This window comes from Cyprinus carpio, unplaced genomic scaffold (genome assembly GCF_018340385.1).
Source record: "Cyprinus carpio isolate SPL01 unplaced genomic scaffold, ASM1834038v1 S000006811, whole genome shotgun sequence".
NCBI lineage: Eukaryota > Metazoa > Chordata > Actinopteri > Cypriniformes > Cyprinidae > Cyprinus > Cyprinus carpio.
The window spans coordinates 365152-386820 of NW_024879397.1; the positions used below are offsets into that span (position 1 = coordinate 365152).

At 38.5% G+C, this 21669-nt stretch overlaps 1 protein-coding gene across 1 annotated transcript in view; it reads right to left on the minus strand.

The window, feature by feature from the left end:
• Nucleotides 1-5023: 5023 nt before the first annotated feature.
• rars1 (arginyl-tRNA synthetase 1) overlaps nucleotides 5024-21669 on the minus strand; it is a 118711-nt gene continuing 102065 nt past the window's right edge. The window contains 3 exon segments of the mRNA XM_042756205.1: nucleotides 5024-5506; nucleotides 17143-17282; nucleotides 20749-20996. Of these exon segments, the coding sequence (XP_042612139.1) occupies nucleotides 5024-5506; nucleotides 17143-17282; nucleotides 20749-20996 (871 nt within the window).

Below are 21669 nucleotides of genomic sequence, written 5' to 3' on the forward strand. Positions count from 1 at the left end.
GGGAAAACAGGATATCATGCAAATTATTTTTGGCCAAATTGTTCACAAGTTCTTCATGTTTTCTGACTACTATGTGGCACTGTGCTGAAACTGTGCAGGTACCTTCAGGTTATGGTTGTTATAACATAAACCAAATTTGATCTGAATATGCTAAAGTGTTGCCATGGTATAGCCTCAGATAGATATTTTGGTGTGCTCTTCACTGAATTTGTTTGTGCGTTATTCAAGAAGAACTAATCAACTTGATTTTCATACATTTTTGACTGACTGTCAATGATTTTATTGTTCATCAGCTAATGTAAATGATTTTTTTGTTCATCTGCAACTATACTGTTCCCTTGTTTTGTAATGGTAATAGGTGTGGTGTGGACTAGTAATTTTATTATTTGACTATTTTTGGATAATTTGCATAAAGTGCATTTTTAAAAGTCCAAAAACACAGATTTTCCATAGTATTACATTCGAAAAAGTGTGCTAAGCTTGTCTGAGAAAATAACACAACTTATTTTTAGACAATTTGATTGTTCAGTTTATATGATATTCTGTCATGTAGCACACTAAATGCATTAAAAGCACATATTATCACAGATTTCACATAACATGTTGCTCACATAAATTGCTACTTATTCCATATTACACAATCTTGCATTCAATTATATTATATTGTTCCTGCTACTTTCCATGTAATTGCCCTTTTTACCAGCACCAACTTCCTTTAATCTCACTCCTGCTTTCTAAAGTAAGGTCACAGCACAGAATTTCATTTATTTTTATTTTTAGGAAGTTAGCTGTCCTTGGGAGCTAGCCATGCACGTTCCTAAAATAAGCATTAAAGATTTAATATATCTGCTGCATGTGTGTATTAAATTTGGCAGTTTAAATATGATTCTCCATTAACACTTCAAAACAGGATCATTAATGACCAATAACTACGAGAAGTAATTTTTCCTCTGAAATATCAGTCATCTTCCTATCAAAGGTTTATGTGGCCCATGAGGTTTTGGGGATATTATTTTGGAGCGCTGCTCCAGTCCTGTCAAACACAATTATAGAGAGACAAGTCTAAGTGACTGAGTCTAGCTGAGTTTGTTACAGTCACAGATAATCAAAGGCAAATGCACAACTTTTTGTTTCTTTATCTTGTGGACATCTATCATTTCATAAAGTTCCTTATTTGCTACTGTCCACATCCTCAGACAGTTACTTATCTTTCCATGTCTGTCTCTCACTCACCTTGGGACTAAACAGGAAAGGGCTGGGCCTGGGGCCTGTGGCCTGAGGACGGACTTTGTTAATCAAACAAGGATTTCCTCTGGAGACCAACTTCTATAAATGGTGGTATCACTGCTCAAGATTACAGAGTTCAGTTTTTATCATTAATTCCTGGATGTCATAGATGGATTTTACCTCATCAATCAATGTCTTAATGTTCACTGAATGACAGACCCATTTTTGGCAAGTACATTTTTACATACAGAAATATACAGCTTTACTGTGACAACATGATCTATTTGTAGAGATCTAGAAGCTGTACCATATAACTTCATATTCAGGCTTATCTTTTAACACTCCTAAGCATGCTGCCAGTTTTGGATTCTTCTCAATTTAACTACCTCATCAACAATTGATCGCTGATTCTTTGAACAGATGTCTGTCCTTAATATTTCAGAAAAGTTAAGGAGTTGATGTTTTACTGGTGGGATTTTTGAAGGTATAGCAGATGGACGTGATTAGTAACTGTTGTATAAATGACACTGAAGTACTTCAATAATGGTTTATAAATTTACAGATAAAATATAATCAAATGTTATGCTTAAAATAACAGAGTTATATAACTTCAGCGTTTACCATACTGTTGGTTGTCCAGCAGGCCTGTTTCGGGCCTGACTCTCCAGTCACTGGCACTGTTAATTGAGATTGCAGCTTTGCCCATGTGGATCATAGAGCACAAGGTGGTTCAAGTAGGAAAGACACTAGGGGAAAGCACACACTCACATTGGTGTTTTTTTATAATTATTTATTTTGAAACCATGGAATCCTTGGCTGTATGGACATTAAAAGAATTAATTGTGTACAAAATGTTTTACTCTAACTACTAACCTGCTATGGCTGGATAAAGAGGCATACACAGGAAGAACGATTCAGAGATTCTTTATTTTCACAAACTGAAGGAGAGCTTTAAATGGTAAGTTTTAAAACTGAAACATAACTTTGGCTCTTGTAACTGAAGTGAAACAGTCTTTATCTAAATCCTCTTCAGGAAGGTCCAGCAAGACGGCAGGAGATAGAAGCCACAGAGATCCAGAGCAATATGGAGAGGCATTAACCCCTAACCGGTCACCCCCCATTTTCAGCATGGAGACACAAATGACATACCCAAAATTAAAAGGTTGCTGCGCATGAGTCTTTCTTACTAGATACATAATCAACATAAATATTCACAAAGCTGACATGTCAAAGTTTACTGTTCAGGAATCAGAATTACTCAGACTGTTATGAAAATAGAGATATATGAAAACAAATCTAAAAATATTAAAAACATATTTTTTAAATGTATAAAAAAATGATGTAGGATATGATTTTAGAAACATAATGAAGCTACAGCCACAAGTCTACTAATGCTTCATTTGATATTTCAGAACATAATCTCACAAACTGTGAATTTTATGAAATATTTTCTAAGACAATTTCATGTGTGTTTTTAGAGAAGGCTAATAAAAGGCTAATAAAATTGATTTATGGCCCTTGTAAGCTCTCATCTGTGCTATTATCTCTTGTCTGGACTGGCAGACTGCCCCATTCATCATTCTATTGTTGTCTCTCGATGATCGTTTCACACCTCCGCCAGGTATGAGACATTATTCTCATTATTCTTTTATCATTATTCTTTTGTTTTATTCAGCCATTATTAGCCTTTATTCTGGAATTACAAGGTTTACCAAGCCACATCACTTCAATCCCAGTATTTATTTACCCAACTATTATCAAAAGTCTTCCTATAAAAATACAATAAAACATTTTCGTATGACCTTACGTGAATTATTATAACAAAATGCAATTAACATCAAGGTACATAAGAATTTATGAGATTATAAGTACACTTTTACTCAAAACTCACTTTAAACCCCAATCGAGTATTTGTAATAACGTCCTTTTGCGAGCTCATGTGGAATTTGGTCATTTACTGTTTTTGGTCATTTACCTTTTATATCGCTGCACAAATCAGCATTTCAGATGTACATTTTCAATATTGTTATAAAAATGCCCCAAATCTCAAGAAAATCACATACAAACCATTTACTAATGTAATCGTGTGTTTATTATTTGGATATTTCGTGGGTATAGAGGTTTCTCTGTGTTGTTGTGGTCAGATATCAACACAGAAGTGTACAGGAAGTGGGCGGGATATGATGCACAGTTATGATGGACAAGACACGGACTAATCAGGTCTCTGTCAGTGGCAGCGCGAACACTGAAGACTAAACACGCAGAGACAGCGTTGTGAGTGGATATTTATCACCAGATTGTGTAAATCAGTGGAAAATGAATAGAAATTATGATTCTGTCTGAAGAAATATGAAGTAAACATGAGTAAATATATCCATATATCTCCACGTATATGCAACTTTGGACTATAAACCCTTATTGACGCTGTTCAGTGAATCTATGTGAACACAAATACACCTCATACATATTATTTTGCACTCCTGACATAAATTACTGTCACTGCAACAATGTTTTATCAAAACAGTGGTCAAATATCGAAGTTAGAATCTTTAAACTTCCAACTGATGCACAGTTTCTCCAGATCAAGTAAGAGAGTGTGATGTTTAACGTGCTGTTAAAGTGAAACAACAATAATCTGGGGCCGTCGCCAATCTTTGACCACAAAGGGGTTAAGTAAGGTATGCAACCTTGAGACCAGTCAGTGAGCTACTGAGGTAAGTGAAAAGATATAATGCTCAGGTAAGTGACATCGTGTTTGCAATTAGTACTCTGGTGATTGTGAACAGGTGCAGGTGGCTGGTGTGGCTGATGTTGCTGGTGACAGTACCCCTTCCCCCACTGGCATCTCCCTAGAAGCGGGACGATCTGGGTGCGACTGGTGGAAGTTGGAGAGGTGTGATGGATCGAGAATATCATCATTGTCCATCCATGATCTCTCCTTGGGACCGTACCCCACCCAAACTACAAGATACTGGAGCCGGCCGCCCCACCGTTGGGAGTCTAGGATTTCTTGGATTCTGTAGATGGTATCATTGGGGTCGACCTTGGGAGGAGGAGGTATCTCATGCTCTGCAGATGGAGGGAGAAGTGGATTAGAGAAAGATTTCAGCAAAGACACATGGAAGGTGGGTGAGGTGCAGTAGGTGTCTGGGAGTTGGAGCTCATAAGTGACCTCATTAATTTGTGTCATGATAGGGAAAGGACTGACATAACAGGGACTTAGCTTCCCGCTGGGCAGCTGGAGATGAATATCCCAAGTGGAGAGCCAAACTCGGTTACTTGGTTGATAAATAGGTGTGGGTGTGCGAAGGGCATCAGCAAAGTATTTGTGTCTCTGTACTGCCCGCTGGAGATGGACATGAGCTGAGTCCCATACCCTCTCGGAACCTGAAGGGATGATAGCCTGAGGAAAGGCTGACAAGACACTCCCAGTAGATGGAAGAAACCACGCCAGAACCTGGATATAAACTGCAGCCCTCTATCTGAAATTATATCTTCAGGGAGACCAAAGTGTCGAAAGACATGCTGGAAGAGAGCTTTGGCTGCCTCCAAAGCAGTGGGTAATCTGCATAAGGGGATTAATTTACAGGTTTTGGAGAATCTATCCACCACAACAAATATGGTAGTGAATCCATTTGAGGCTGGAAGATCAATGGTGAAATCGATTCCAATGTGGGACCAGGGTAGGCGTGGAACAGGTAAGGGAACCAGTTTTTCTGCAGGTAAACAGCGTGGAGTGGATGTGATGGTGCAGACCAAACAACCCTTGTCGTAGCAGGTGACATCCTGAGCCATGCTAGGCCACCAATATCTGTTCCGGAGGAGCAAGAGGGTTCGTTGACTGCCTGGGTGACCCGATCCTGGAGAAGTGTGGATGGAGTCCAGAAGGGTGAGACACAGAGTGGGATAATATTGCATCCCACTCCCATTGGGATAATACTGCACCTACTCCTAGAGTGGAAGCATCCACTTCCACTACAAACTGATGGTTCAGATCTGGATGGTTTAGGGCTGGAGCAGTGCAGAAAGAGGATTTGAGCTGCAGAGATGCCTGTGTGGGTTCAGCCGTCCAGGAGAGGGTCTTTGGTTTCTGATGAAGGAACGAGGTAAGTGGAGCAAACAGTTGACTATAATGGGCTATGAAGCACCAATAGAAGTTTGCAAATCCCAGGAATCTCTGCAGCTCTTTGACCGTGGTGGGTTGTGGCCATTTCCTCACTGCTTCCACCTGGCTCTGGTCCATTTGGACACCCTCTGGTGTGATAATGTAGCCCAGGAACTGAATGGTGGTGTAGCGTGAACCAGACAAATTAAAGATTCGATCGGGAGCCTGGTTGAAACATGAGCCGAATTCCACAGAAAGGCAGGATGTTGTAAATCAACTCCCAGCACCACAGTCTGATAACCAACTCTTTCACAGAACAGCTTTCAACATTAACACCATTAGAACAATTATTGACAATTTCAATTCGAAGAAGAGATTGTCTAATTTGGGGCAAGTAATCGAAGAGATGGACAGTCTGACCCTCACATGTAAAGCCATGAGAGTAAACAAGATCGTTGGATTGACTTCCCCCCACCTAGCAAAACCAGACTGAAATTCCTAAGGAGACCTGTTAACCCCTCTGGTCTTCACAGGACATATCCTTACTTCCCAGAATGGCACAGAGAATGCCTTCCAATGCATATATGCACCAAAATGAACTCAAAAAAGACTTCTAAATGGATATCAGTCCATTGTTTAACTCCATATCATACATGAACCCACACATTTGATTATAATATTTCTAATCACTTATTGTGTATGTCTTTTTAAATAACTCTTGAATAGCTTAAGGGATCATATTCATGTTTAGTATGTGTGTGTTCGAATCTTCTTGCTTGAAACGTTTCTGACCATCAGTTATTTGTCAAATGTATCATATTCTTGTTATAGGAATCATGTCCAAATTATACCCTGCAAGAGCGGGAAAATTCGGACCATGTGCTTGATAAGATAACATATGATTTATGAATGTGTAGGACAAACAATGCAACACCCCGAGAAAAGACAATATCTAATTGGTCAAGACAACATTTGAGGTGTGGCCAAAATGCCAGTTTAAATACTCATGACACCATCAAATTTTGCTTTTAGCTTTGAGCTTTCGTTTAGCTTTTGCTATCAGTCATGCCGGCTTTTAGCCTGCTTTTTAGCTGCTGCTTTTAGTCATGCTTTGTCATCACTTTTAGCGTTCTTCGAGCGCCGTTCCAGCATGCTTCGGCCTGCACGCCTGCTGCTACTTAGCCACGATGAGAAGAAACACCACCTAGTCTCATCAAACTTTACTTCTGTTCTTTTACTTTATTTTCTTTTCTTTTCCGTTTGAGAGTTTCGTGTTCTGAGTTAAGTTTTGTAACGCCGTGTCTCCGAGTCTGACCTCGAGTGCCCGTCTGAAACTTCAGACAGTGTCTCTCCAAGTCCTTTCAGCCATTGCCCAACCACGGGCTTCCCAAGACGTCACTTCAACGACTACTGAACTTCCAGCCAATCAGCAACTTCGGGAAACCCCCATTTCAGCGACAACAAAGGGAACCCCGTTACACAGGCATCACAAGTAACGTACCTCCAGACTCTGATCTGTACTGGTGTTATCTAATATAATTTTACCTAATTGATGAACTCAATCCGAGGGTTTATTTAAGTGATTGATGGTTGTTCATGTCTATGCAATTTCACGTATTGCTGTAAACTTGGGATTTCACATTTTCATTCTTTTAAACTCATTCTTTTCCTAACTTTCTATCTTCCTGCAACTTGTGTGAATGTGTGAGTGCGTGTGCTTATGTGTTAGATTAGTTTATATGTCTTAGATTTATCTAATAAAGCCTTATTTATATTGAAAAGAGAAGTATCTTGTGTTTTGTGCTCACAAGTTAATGTCTTAAACTGCTGATCTTGTTTACTGTGCTAATTAATAGTGTTTTCACTATACTTTGGATATTAATATCCAGCACAGATTTGATGTTAAACGGCTCGTTCAGTGAATCGCTGGCCGTTTCATTGCTCAGCCGTGAAACAGTGATTCTGTTCAAATTCCCTTTAAAATATTAAATGATTCCCTTTGAGCTAAATTGACCTGTTTCCCTTACAGTGGTTAGATGGAACTCACACTTTTCCTGCTTGAGGTAGAGGTGGTGCTCGCAGAGACGTTGGAGTACCTGGGAAACATGTTGTTGGTTTTCCTTGAGATTGGGTGAGTAAATGAGAATGTTGTTGCTCTTGTTTCATACAAATGCAGCTGCTACCATTTTGCTACGATTGTTTTATACGCTGTAATGGATTATAAGATAACTAACAAACTGGTAAGGTTTTAAAACATTTTCGTCTTAATTCTTTTATTGCCTTAATTATTTTTGTGGTGAAATGTTGTGTAATAAGTGGTTTGACTGATACAAGTCCTGATCACCCTGATAACCCATACTCGGAATTGGTGCTCTGCATTTAACCCATCCAAGTGCACACACACAGCAGTGAGAAGTGAACACAGCATAGCAGTGGGCAGCTATATCCAGCACCCGGGGAGCAACTGGGGGTTCAGTGCCTTGCTCAAGGGCACTTCTGCCATTGTTATTGAGGGTGGAAGAGAGCGCTGTTCATTCACTCCCCACCAACCTACAACTCCTGCCAGCACCAAGACTAGAACCTGTGACCTTCTGGTTACAAGTCCAATTCTCTAACCATTAGGCCACAGCTGCCCCAACAACTGGCTGGATGTACATTATCCCTTACATAAAGACGCCTGAAATGCATACCTGTTGTTTTTCGTAACTCTTTGAGTGAGCTCAGCTTAGCTGTGATTGGACGGGCTGACGTCAAGGGACTGACTACAAAAAAGGGCGCAGTTTTTGAATCTTTTTAGGAAACACACATATATATTTTGCCATAAGTAAAAGTTATTACATTAATATGAAAGATTGACCACAAGTTCTTAATGGGATTAAGATCTGGGGAGTTTCCAGGCAATGGACCCAAAATTTCAACATTCTGGTCCCCGAGCCACTTAGTTATCACTTTTGCCTTATGGCACAGTGCTCCATCGTGCTGGAAAATGCATTGTTCTTCACCAAACTGTTGTTGGATTGTTGGAAGAAGTTGCTGTTGGAGGGTGTTTTGGTACCATTCTTTATTCATGGCTGTGTTTTTGGACAGAATTGTGAGTGAGCCCACTCCCTTGGATGAGAAGCAACCCCACACATGAATGGTGTTAGGATGCTTTACTGTTGGCATGACACAGGACTGATGGTAGCGCTCACCTTTTCTTCTCCGGACAAGCCTTTTTCCAGAGGCCCCAAACAATCGGAAAGGGGCTTTATCGGAGAATATGACTTTGCCCCAGTCCTCAGCAGTCCATTCACTATACTTTCTGCGAAAGATCAATCTGTCCCTGATGTTTTTTTTTGGGAGAGAAGTGGCTTCTTTGCTGCCCTTCTTGACACCAGGCCATCTTCCAAAAGCCTTGGCCTCACTGTGCGTGCAGATGCGCTCACACCTGCCTGCTGCCATTCCTGAGCAAGCTCTGCACTGGTGGCACTCCGATCCCGCAGCTGAATCCTCTTTAGGAGACGATGCTGGCGCTTGCTGGACTTTCTTGGAGGCCCTGAAGCCTTCTTTACAAGAATTGAACCTCTTTCCTTGAAGTTCTTGATGAACCTATAAATTGTTGATTTAGGTGCAATCTTAGTAGCCACAATATCCTTGCCTGTGAAGCCATTTTTATGCAATGCAATGATGGCTGCACGCGTTTCTTTGCAGGTCACCATGGTTAACAATGGAAGAACAATGATTTCAAGCCTTCACCCTCCTTTTAACATGTCAAGTCTGCCATTCAAACCCAATCAGCCTGACATAATGATCTCCAGCCTTGTGCTCGTCAACATTCTCACCTGAGTTTAACAAGATGATTACTGAAATGATCTCAGCAGGTCCTTTAATGACAGCAATGAAATGCAGTGGAAAGGTTTTTTTTTGGGATTAAGTTAATTTTCATGGCAAAGAAGGACTATGCAATTCATCTGATCACTCTTCATAACATTCTGGAGTATATGCAAATTGCTATTATAAAAACTTAAGCAGCAACTTTTCCTATTTCCAATATTTATGTAATTCTCAAAACTTTTGGCCACGACTGTAGAGGAAGTAACAGTACATCCGTCTAATTGCAAATTGTAATCTACGAGATTCTGTGTAATGTTTTTTGGTCCAATAAGTAATATCGCTCTCTTATCCGAATTTAATAGGATTGGTCATCTAATCTTTTAAATTTTTAACACACTCTGTTAGCTTAGATCATTAAGAAGTTTCACCTGGTCTTGTTGAGATATATAGTTGAGTATCATCAGCATAACAGTGGAAACTAATCCCGTATTTTCTAATGATATTACCAAGGGGCAACATGTATATTGAAAATAGCAGAGGACCTAGGACAGATCCTTGTGGCAATCCATATTTTACTGGTGATAAATGAGATGACTCCCCATTTAAATAAACAAAATGGTAGCGATCGGACAGGTAGGATCTACACCATTTTAAAGCCTGCCCTTGGATACCTGTGTAGTTTTGTAATCTACAGTATCTATGAGTATGTCGTGATCTATGGTGTCGAACGTAGCACTATGATCAAGTAAAACTAAAACTAAGGATCTAGTTGTGGTTTCTTAATAAGAGGCTTAATAACCGCCAGTTTGAATGGATTTGGGACGTGACCTCCAGATAACGACGAGTTAATAATATTGAGAAGCGTTTTTTCTGCTACAGGTAACAACTCTTTCAGTAATTTAGTGGGTACAGGATCTAATAAAAATGTTTTTGGTTTAGATGCAGTGATAAGTTTATTCAGCTCTTCCTGTCCTTTAGTTGTAAAGCACTGCAGTTTATCTTTGGGTGCGATGGATAAAACTAAAGTATTAGACGCTGTAGAATCTACATTTGTTATTGTATTTCTGATGTTCTGATCTATTTTATCAGTGAAGAAATTCATGAAGTCATTACTATTTAACTGTGAGGGAATATTTAGATCGGGTGGAGTCTGGTTATTTGTTAATCTAGCCACTGTGCTAAATAAAAATCTTGGATTGTTTTGGTTATTTGACCAAATGATGAGTTTGTGGATATGCTCTGCCCTGGCAGTTTTAAGAGCCTGTCTATAGCTAAACACTGTTTTTCCACGTAATTCTAAAACCTTCCAAGTTAGTTTTCTCCATTTGCACTCAAGACTACGAGTTTCTTTCTTGAGAGAGTGGGTATTACTGTTGTACCATGGCACAGTACGTTTTTCTCTAACCTTTTTCAATTTGATGGGGGCAACAGCTTCTAATGTATTAGAGAAGATAGTGCCCATGTTGCCAGTCATTTTGTCTAGTTCATGTGTATTTATGGGTACACAGAGCAGTTGAGATAAATCAGGCAGGTTATTTGTGAATCTGTCTTTGGTGGCTGGAACAATAGTTCTGCCTGGACGATAACGTGACGCTATATAGTTATTATCATCAATACGCAGATGATTGTCAGTAATTTTATGCGATTTGCATAAGTATCAACAATTGGCCAGATTATTGAACTGGCATTATCCTATAAGGTTTAATGAAATTGGAGAAGGGGAGAATTCCCACAGCGATACTTGCAATGTAGAGTGAACACTTGATAGGTGACCCCGTGTTTTAGCAGCACTGTTCGTTCACCCATCAGATTTGAAAAATAAATGAGCATGTAAAGCTGTATAAAAGTATGTGTAGAGGGTGAGAAAGGAGAGGGAGACAACTAATAAAACACAGGCCTAATATACAAAGTAATGAATATTAAAATGGGAGTGAAGAAAAAGAGTTGGGGGAATTTTGCTATATTTTAAAATAGCTAACTTCTTTTGGGAGTTATTGGTCTAATTGAAAAATGAGGAGCATTAGGCTTGGGACATAATTTTTTCTAGGGTTGCCCACTAATAGTCGACTAATTAGGCTATGTAGGCAATTAAAGGCACATTATAATGATTTAAATGGTTTATTAATAAATGTGTGATTAGTTGACTAATGCTTAAAATGACCGACTACTAGTTGACCAGAAAAATCCTTAGTCAAGGGCAACCCTATGATTCTCAAATTGATTTTAAAACTGGTGGAGACCACAGACTTAAGGACAGTTTCAAATGATGTTTAACATTATAATCCAACGAATGTACACACTACACGATTCTGCCAAACTGTGTCATCACATTCATGATCACGCGACTAAATGTGCACATACATGACGCTGGTACATGTTTAGACAAGAGAAGATGAAATATGTCCATAAACTTACAACTAATATTATCTGCTTTTCCAGTGTTGTTAAATTCATCGAGACCTTGCAGAAACCACTCATGCGTGTTCCGTGTGTTGTGACAAAGTGAAAGTGAAGTGACATGTGGCCAAGTATGGTGATCCGTACTCAGAAATTGTGCTCAGCCTTTAACCCATCCAAGTACACAAACACAGTAGTGAACACACTGTGAACACACACCCAGAGTAGTGGGCTACTCATATTGCTGCAGCACCCTGCGAGCAGTTGATACTGACAATTCTTGCTGGACCCAAGATAACCTTCGGGTTAAAGTCTGACTCTCTAACCATTGGGTCATGACTGCCCCTTAAAATGCTTCTTGCAGACTTGCACTGCTCAAAACATTTAGGGAACACTCAAATCACACATTGGATCTCAAACAAATTATTCATGTTGAAAATCTTTAATTGTATACATTATGTAATTCATGAGAATAAAATAATGTTATAATGGTCAGTGGACGCCAAAATTATCAACTAAGGGCTGAATTCAAAAATCACACCAAAAATCAAAGTACAAATTTTTAATTACAGGTGGATCCACTTAATATAAGTCAGTAGTGTGTATGGCACCTACATGTTCATATGCACTCCAGACAATGTCTGAGAATGCTCCTGATGAGATGGTGTGAATTTAATTCAGGTTTGGGGAACATGAGGGACAGTCAATATCCTCAATGCCTTCATCATCCAGAAACTGCTTACACACTCTGGCCATATAAGGCATAGACTGTAAAAAAAGATGGACGACATGTTTCCACTTCCTTACACTATAGAAAAAAGGGAAGCCATAGCATCTCAGTATATTGAGTAAATTATGTCATTTGGAGCCCGAGTCAAAAGGCTTGTTAGAGATGAGCAAAATCTGCGCAGAACCAGAGCCCATCTCCGGAGAGCCTTCCCACTCCCTATTAAGTCCTATTGTACCAAATTTTGGTTGCAGTTCCACCAGAGTTCCACTGGGGGCGATCGCCATGAGTGAAAAATGAATGGGAGTTTTTGGGGCTAGACGGCTAAATTTGTGTTTTTCACCCCATTGCCGTTGAGAAATCTCAGATCTGATTGTAGGTTTTGCAAGTTCAACATGGGTTATAGGTCGAAAGTTGAATGAACGATTACTTATGTCCTTTCGATTTCTTACAGGTTGAGTTGTTGTTGCCCATAACACGCTAGCATTATGCTAATGAACGTATAACGTATGACGTCATTGACATTTTAAAATACTTTTTAAAGCAAATAAGTGACTCTAAAAAAATCTAACACCCAGCAATGTGTAATTTCTTTGCATCTCCTTTTGAATACAACATTCAAATTACTAGACAAAAAATTATATCCTGAGAAAAGTGGTTTTTGAGGGGTATACCGCCATTGACCTTCATTCATTCTGGACTCATCCTGTGAGCGCCCTCATATGGAATCAGAGTGGAACTGCAACCAGTTCAGAAGCCGGAAGTGTAGTGAGAGTGAAACTTCTCGCCATATTAGACATTCTCTGGCAGAACCGATCACCGGTGATCACCGCGAGATGCATGCCGGTTAGAAAAGGGTCCGAGTTACGTCCGCCTTCCTCTGATGTCATGCTGACGTATGCCAAAAAACTCTCGCGACGACGGGGCGGCTGTGCCGGATTGAGCAGTCGAGCGCAGTTGCACTCGACCGACTGCGCTGATCAAAAGCATGATGGGAAACGACTGACTGACGACACAGCTTCATGCTCATTGGCTGAGAATGTCAACTGATACATTTTCTCTTTATTCTAAGAATTAGATTACCCATTTATTTATTTATATTTACATGCAAACTAAAAAAAAAACAAAACACGCCTAGTGAAGTTAAGAATTAGGACATGCTTTTATTTATTTTTCTCAATTAATTAGAATTCTTCCTTGTAATTTTCACTTTATTCTATTGTATGTTTGTGTGAATTAATAAATCAATCCATTAAAAATATACATGCACACATACTAAATGGACTGTTTAGCCATTATGCCTCATCTTTGTGTGGTTTCATCTGAGAAGTGTCAGGGTCTGGCTTAAAACAAGGGAAGAAATTCTGAAGAATGTTTGCTACAAAATGGCTTTGACTTGCATAGTATGGAAAAATAATATGGACGTGAAATGTTGGCAGAAACCTGCTTGTTTGCAAACATTCTTCTAAATTTCCTCCTTTGGTATTTCGATTACATTCACTTCGTCTGCGAACGCCATCACGATCTCCTCCATTGCTTACGTTTGCAGGCGACAAAACAGCGAGATTCAGGAAGTGTCCGACTTCAAAGGTCTTTTTTGACCCCTCCCCTTACTGCAGCCGCCTACTCTCGCCTACATTTCTGGCGAGGCAAGGCGGATCTCAAACAAGCCTAAACTCCTTCCCAAACTCCCACAGACCCAATCAACCATAACGACACGGCCCGTTTTTATAGCATCAAATCATTAGCTAAAATAAAACTTATCACAAAAACTAACATTTGAACATATATCAGCGTTATAACTACCTTAAGTGTCAAAAACCATCTTTCAGAAAACTGTATTGTAAGTGTAATTTTTTTTTTTTTTTTTTTTTTTTTACTCAAGTCCTATTCATTTACATGGCCCACAGCTTCACTTTTCAGGATGTGTGAGGCACACCCGATATAAGGCCAGGAATTGTCATGCACCAAGAGCAACCCAGGGCACCAGTGTAAGGTATGACAATGGCTCTGAAGATCTCATCCTGGTACCAAACAGCAGTGAGGGTACTGCTGGCTAGCATGTGGAGGTCTGTATGACCCTCAAAGGATATTGCTCCCCAGACCATCAACTGACGCACCGACAAAATCATACTGGATGATGTTGTTGATAGCTTAACAATCCACAAGCGATCTCCAAACTCTTTAACATCTGTCACATGAAAAAAAGGGGTACCAATGGTGCACCTGACAATTATAGTGTTCTCTGCCAAATGCCAATCCAGTTGCACAGCGTTGGGCTGTGAGCACAGGTCCCTCTACAGCAGGGTTCCTCAATTAGTCTTTGCCGGGGGCCGAATTCTGACAACGATACCAAGCCAAGGGCCACTGACCTATATTATATATGTGTGTGTGTGTGTATATATATATATATATATATATATATATATATATATATATATATATATATATATATATTTACAATTATTATATTATTGTTGCTTTTGTTAAAATAATCAAAAGATGGTCACACGTTAAATATTCCACCCAGTAGTCTGTTTTATTCAAACAATTATGAACATTTTTGCATTTAGATACAGAAGAACTGTGCCTGTTGAATATTAAAAACAAATGAACAAACAAAAAATCTGGATCTCCATGTCTGCCATGCAAATCAAATTCTTCTTGCAAATTCAAGTTCTTGCTCAACTCCAGACTGGATCTCTTCTCTCCAATTTCCCTAATTGCAGATTCAATTATTAGATCTGTCAGCATTAATATTTTTATACTTGGATCTTTTGGGGGATCAAACTGCACTGTGTGTTGAGATAAAAAGTATCTTTTCCATGTAGTTTTTGTTCTTACCACCCGCAACAGCGACACGTGACAATAAGTGACACGGAATTCTATTTTAGAAATGTTTTTTTTTATTTTCTGCGACGTCGCGGCAGGAACAACATACAGAATATGACAGTGATAATCTCAGGTAATGATTATGTTCTTTATTCAGTGTTAAAAGTATCTAATGTGAGTTTGAATATTATTTTGCGTGATCTTTATAGCCATAGTGAAAGCAAGAATAGGTATTTACAGATCTTGAAAAGAAATTAGGCTAAAGCAAACTTAAAACTGTGCACCAACATCCATAAAGATGGTATCCCACACTCACTCAAAACTGTTCAGTCCATTCACATTTGAATCATGTATTTTCAGTGTCCACTTTTCCTTACTTCACACTTGCCGTGTTTTTGCTGTCACATTGTATATGTACACTGGAAACGACAAAGCATTGCAAATCATTTGAACCTTGTGTCAGCATGTCATAAATAGAACGAGTCAGCAGTTTTCTGTCGGGGATTTGTCGCGCCGCGCATCCAGTGTAGACATGTAACTGATTATAAGAAGTTCTGTTGTATTTTGTTGCATCGCACCTCGCCGCACGCGTCCGGTGTAGACACGATGTTAAGTTAATGTCGCTTTCTGATGCTGCATTTGAATTTTCATGCCACTTTATTTAAAATTAGCGCGGGCCAAACATTTTTCTCTTGTGGGCCGGATGTGGCAGGCCTTTTGAGGAACCCTGCTCTACAGGATGTGGGGTCCTCATGCCACCCTCATGGAGTCAGTTTCTTACAGTTTGGTCATAAACATGCACACCAGTAGCCTGCTGAAGGTCAGTTTGTAGGCTCCTGCCAATGCTCCTCCTGTACCTCCTTGCACAAAGAAGCAGATACCAGTTCTGCTGCTGGGCTGTTCCCCTTCTACGGACTGGTCAAGCTCTCCTCATATAACGGCCCATCTCCCAATATCCCCTCCATGCTCTAAAAACTCAAACTGTGCTGAGAAACACACCAAACCTCCTTGCAATGGAGGACTACCTGTGTAACATAATTGGATTTCAGATACTGCCTCATGCTACAAAGTGTGACAAGGAACCAAACAAAACAAAACCAGGAGACAAATCAGTCAGGAAGGATAAGGAGAGAACAGTCGCCTGTGGCCTACACCTGCTAAAACCATTCCCTTTTTGAAGGATGTCTTGCTGTTGCCTCTCGAGTGCACCTATTGTCACTTTCAATTGAACCAAAGCATGTGAAACTGATTCACAATCACTTATGCTTCCAAAGTGAACTGCCCTGAATTGCACTTGATCGCAAACAACAGTATTGTGTTTTGGGTTGAAAAGTAGGCTTACTAAATATATAAAGTACCTTAAAATAGGTTAAAAGAAAACTAATGGATTAACCTTGATTCAAACAAATAATTAAATGTTTGTATCTTTACATGTGATCTCAGACTTGAAATTACTAAGAAAATCTCAATTTGTAGGGCATCCACTGAGTAAATAACCACTGTCCCCATGAGTGATTTAAATCATTCCACTTGATCTTCAGACAGATTATCAGACGTAGACACTGCATTTATCAACCCCAATTAATTTAATCCTGATGGCAAAAGCAAAACAAACACTGAACTCCTAAATTAAATAATTTTTCTCTCAAAATGAATAATGCTCCTAAAGCCGCTAGCAAGAATGGAAAGTATATAAATAAACCAGTGAATAGAATCCCATTAAGAAAATTCCTTTATTGCATTACATTTAAAAGGAGAACAATATTTTATGCATATTGTGGAAGTCCATAACCTAAATTAGTAAAGTTTTTGTAAAAGCTTTATGTAAACCAAAATTAAGTGAACTAATTCTTTTGGACTGACTAGAATAAGATTCAGACTTGTTATATAGAAGGGATGGAGAGACCTTTTGGTTGTTTTCAGGACTCAGATGGTACTAACATTTACATGAGGAAAAATGACCTGCAAGTCAAAGCTTTTATTCTTTTGGACTGATTTTGTTTTGTATGTGAATGCCTTTTGTTTGGTAAATAGGAATTGCTTTTTTCAGAGGAAGGGGGTTTTTTTTAGTTGGAATCCTCTCAACTGGATTGATACCCAGAATGTCAAAACCTTTGGCCATCACTGCTGCGGTGGCTTCACAGAGAAGCATCCGGCACATGTTGATTTTGACCACTTCCCCTGAGAAGGATGCAGAGCATTAGTTAAGCAGTCCATTTGCAAAGAAGCTGGATAATTTCAATCAAATCAAGAAAATTCTGCCATGTCTTAGCCATTAAAGGTCATTTATTTAAGTGAATTTTTGAGAAGCGTCTCGCTGCAGACTGCGGTGGACATCCAGCCCCGCCCACATCCAAGTGTGACGTCGGAAGCCACGCCCATGTCCGAATACATCACAGTCTCATTCATTTTAAGAAGTTAAATCGTATTCTTTGTCAGCCACTAAAAACTAAGTTGTTTGCCATGTCGGTAAGTGAAAAAAAAAAAAAGATATTTGGTCTTTACCAAGACTTAAAACGTTGACAACTTTAAGAATGTGTTCGTCATTTGTGTGCATTTGCATGTGCATAAACAACAGTTCGGCACACTTAGTATGCATTTTGAACTTCACATAGGCACGTTATTACTTAGCTAGCAACATATACATATATATGTGTGTGCGGTTGAGATGAGTGTTATGTGTGGGGGGTATTAAAAAAATTGCACTTTCGTTCAGCATGTCGTAAGAACATAAGAATCAGTGTTTCATATATATATATATATATATATATATATATATATATATATATATATATATATATATATATACACACACTCACATACTCATCTCACCAACTCACATACACACACATACACACACTTCATCCCTCTCACACAAATGTACTTAAAAGAAAATGACTCGTTACAATTAACATGGGGGAACACATATGCCACTCAGTGGTGCATGTAGGTATGGTGAGAGCATTTTGTCCCCTTGGAATTATAAGGTTTTATCTACATTGCAGAAAGTTTTGAGATATTGAGCGTCAAAGTTTTTGTATTCCATTCGACTGTAATCATAGAACCTTTTTGTTTTAAAATGTACACAACATTAAAAAAAATCTATCACAATGTAAACAAGTTGTCAGAATAAGAATATGTGAATAACAAAAATGTCAAATAGAACCTTATAATTCCAAGGGGATGATTTCTCTAGATACTGATTGATTTTTGTGGTTTAAAATCATAAATATTCTTGCATGTAGAATGATGAGGTAAATGATGAGGTAAATACTTTTTAGTGGACACATACCCCCCAACACATATGTATTCTCTATTTTATACAGGAGCACCAAGAGGACATAAAGTGGAAATTTGCCAGGGACATTGGTCCAGCTTGGTACAGAGTCACCGTGAGTTATTTTATGGGGAGGTGAAAGTGCCTGTCTTTCTCCAGATGGACAGAATGACATCAAAGACTACCAGGGTGGAGAATCTGATGGAGCAAGAGATGTCTTTTTATTCATCTTTGAGTATGTGGAGGAGCTGGACATATTCATATCAAATTGTCTTGAACAAGCCCTAAAGGCCCATGCCATGTTCTGTGAATAATCTATCAGAGCAAGGAATATTTCTGTGTAGCCTATGTATGTATGTATGTATGTATGTGTGTACTGCATATGAAGTTTATCTGATCATTCAACTGCTCAGACTTTATGATAGTCCGAACATCCCCTTTGTTAAACATACACTACCAGTCATCAAAGATTTGTAATGTTTTTTTTTTTTTTTTGTAAGTCTTTTCTGCTCACCAAGCCTGCATTTATTAGATCCAAAATACAGCAAAAACAGTACATTTTTGAAATATTTGTACTATTTAAATTTTTCTATTTGAATGTATTTTAAAATGTAATTTATCCTGTGATTTCAAAGGTGATTTTTTAGCATCATTACTCCAATCACATGATCATTCAGAAATCATTCTAACATTCTGATTTGCTGCTCAAAATAAATTTCTTTGATGAACGAAAGTTCAAAAGAAGTGACATACAGCCAAGTACAGTGACCCATATTCAGAATTGGTGCTCTGCATTTAACCCATCCAAAGTGCACACACACAGCAGTGAACACACACACACCGTGAACACACACCCGGAGCAGTGGGCAGCCATTTATGCTGCGGCGCCCGGGGAGCAGTTGGGGGTTCCGTGCCTTGCTCAAGGGCACCTCAGTCGTGGTATTGCCGGCCAGAGACCGGCAATAGAGAACCCACAACCTTAGGGTTAGGAGTGTAACTCTCTAACCACTAGGCCATGACTTCCCAAGAACAGCATTTATCTGAATTAGAAATCCTTTAAAATATTTTGTCTTTTTCATTTGATCAATTTAAAGCATCCTTGTTAAATAAAATTACTAATTTCTGTAACCCCCCCAAACCCCCTCCCGCCCCCCCCAAAAATACTGACTTTTGAATGGTATAGTGTATAATGTTACAAAAGCTTTTTAAGATAAATGCTGATCTTTGGATCTTTCTATTCAACTTTCTTCTATTCGTCAAATAATCTTGTAAAAAAAAAAGAAAAAACTGTTCTCAACTGTTTTAAATATTGATGATAGTAATAATAATAATAATAATAATAATAATAATAATACATGTTTCTTGAGCAGCATATTAGAATGATTTCTGAAGGATCATGTGACACTGAAGACTGGAGTAATGATGCTGAAATTCAGCTTTGATCGCAGGAATGATTTACATTTTAAAATGTATTCAAATAGAAATTGGTTAATTTAACCCTTGTGTGATGTTCATATTTTTGTTACTCAGCCTATGTTCGTGGGTCTGGTGGACACGCTGCAGTTTTGGGTTTTTAATTCTGTTTTGGGGGGGGGGGGGGGGGGGGGTGTTATAGTGAGTGGTCACTGAAAATTTGTTCTGATAAATTTTCTTCACAGAAAATGAGCCAAGGCCAATGAGTCTGAGTTAAAAAAAAAAATAATTAATAGTATAATTTTTCTTTTGATAAAAAGTGAAAACAGGTCCCACAGATCCAAACACCATACAAGGGTTTAATAGTTAAAATATTTCACAATATTACTGCTTTTGCTGTACTTTGGATCAAATAAATGTCGGCTTGGTGACCAGAAGAGAATTCTTTAAAAAAACAATACAAATCTTACTGTTCGAAAACTTTTAACAGGTAGTGTATATTTTTGTAAAAAAAAAAAAAAATGTTTTTAAATAATAAATAGAAAAATACCCAATGAAGCAATGGATGTCTTTTTTTATTCATCTTTAAGTATGTGGAGAACCTGGACACATTTCCTATCAATTTGATGAACAAGCCCTGAAGTAAAACGAAGAACAACATTATTTTATTAAGATCACCAAAATTGCCCTAAATTGTTACCACGTACTTCCGGGTTTCCCATACGGTGATGGGGAATTACAAGGTGACTTATTTGATATGGGTGTGACTTCCGACATCACTCTTGGATGTGGGCGGGGTTGGATGTCCACCACAGGCTGCAGCGAGCCCTACTTGGAGTTTTTTGTTATCTTTAATTTTTCAAAATGCGTACAGGTGGGCAGGTCTGTTATTTATCCATTAACCATTAAAATTTTGGGTACTGAGCATGTTTTTCTTTCTTCATTAGAGGGACCCACCTGTCTGCCGATCCTTCTCCACACAGTAGCAGCTGTCGTAGAACTCTGTGAAGGTAGTGGCCAGCTCGTAGAGGTAGTCACACAATGTGTGAAGCAACAGGTCATCTGTGATCTTTTGCAGAATCTCAGGGAAGCGCAGGATGCATTTACCCAGTTTCCACTCTTTCTCATGGTCCAGTAGGACCTCTGTGGTCTCGACTGCTGTGCGCAAAGTGGCCTCCTGGATGTTAGCCAGTCTAGCTATAGACCTGGAGAGAAATGGAAGAAGAATGGGTGTTATTGTACATATTATGAATCTCATTTCCGCATGGTGAAACTAGACACATTGTTCGGTTGAAAATCAAATTGAGATTAGTGAGAGCAAACCTTGAATATGAAACTTTAGTATTAAACAATTAATTTTTTTTCTTTTTTTTTCTGTTATTTGCATTTTATCATTTTAATTTAGTTTTTGGACATTCATTGTTTTAGTCTTTTTTTTTTTTTAGTTTCAGTGTCTTTTCTCAGTTTTAATATTTTAGAGCTTCTAAAGTTAATGTGCTTACTATATATCGTTGCTTAACACTTTTTTATTTAATTAGACTTGATGCCATCAAACTGTATATTAGTTTAATTTTTTCGTAGTTATGCTAGTTTTTATTTCCGTAAGCAATTGTTTTTTTGTTTTTTTACTTAGTCATCAATGATAATTATACTGCCATATGCAAATGCAATTTCAGAGGCAAGGTGGAATAGGGTTTTCAGTGAATAATTTAATTTAATTGGTTGTTTAGAAATGGCTTCATAAAAACATGGAAAACAGCTCCTAAGTTTTATGAATAATTTTTTATTATACGTTTTTGTTATGAATCTTGACAGCCACCAGTCACTGTATGTTTCTACAGTATGAGAAAAAGCAGATAGAACTTTCTTCAGATTTTC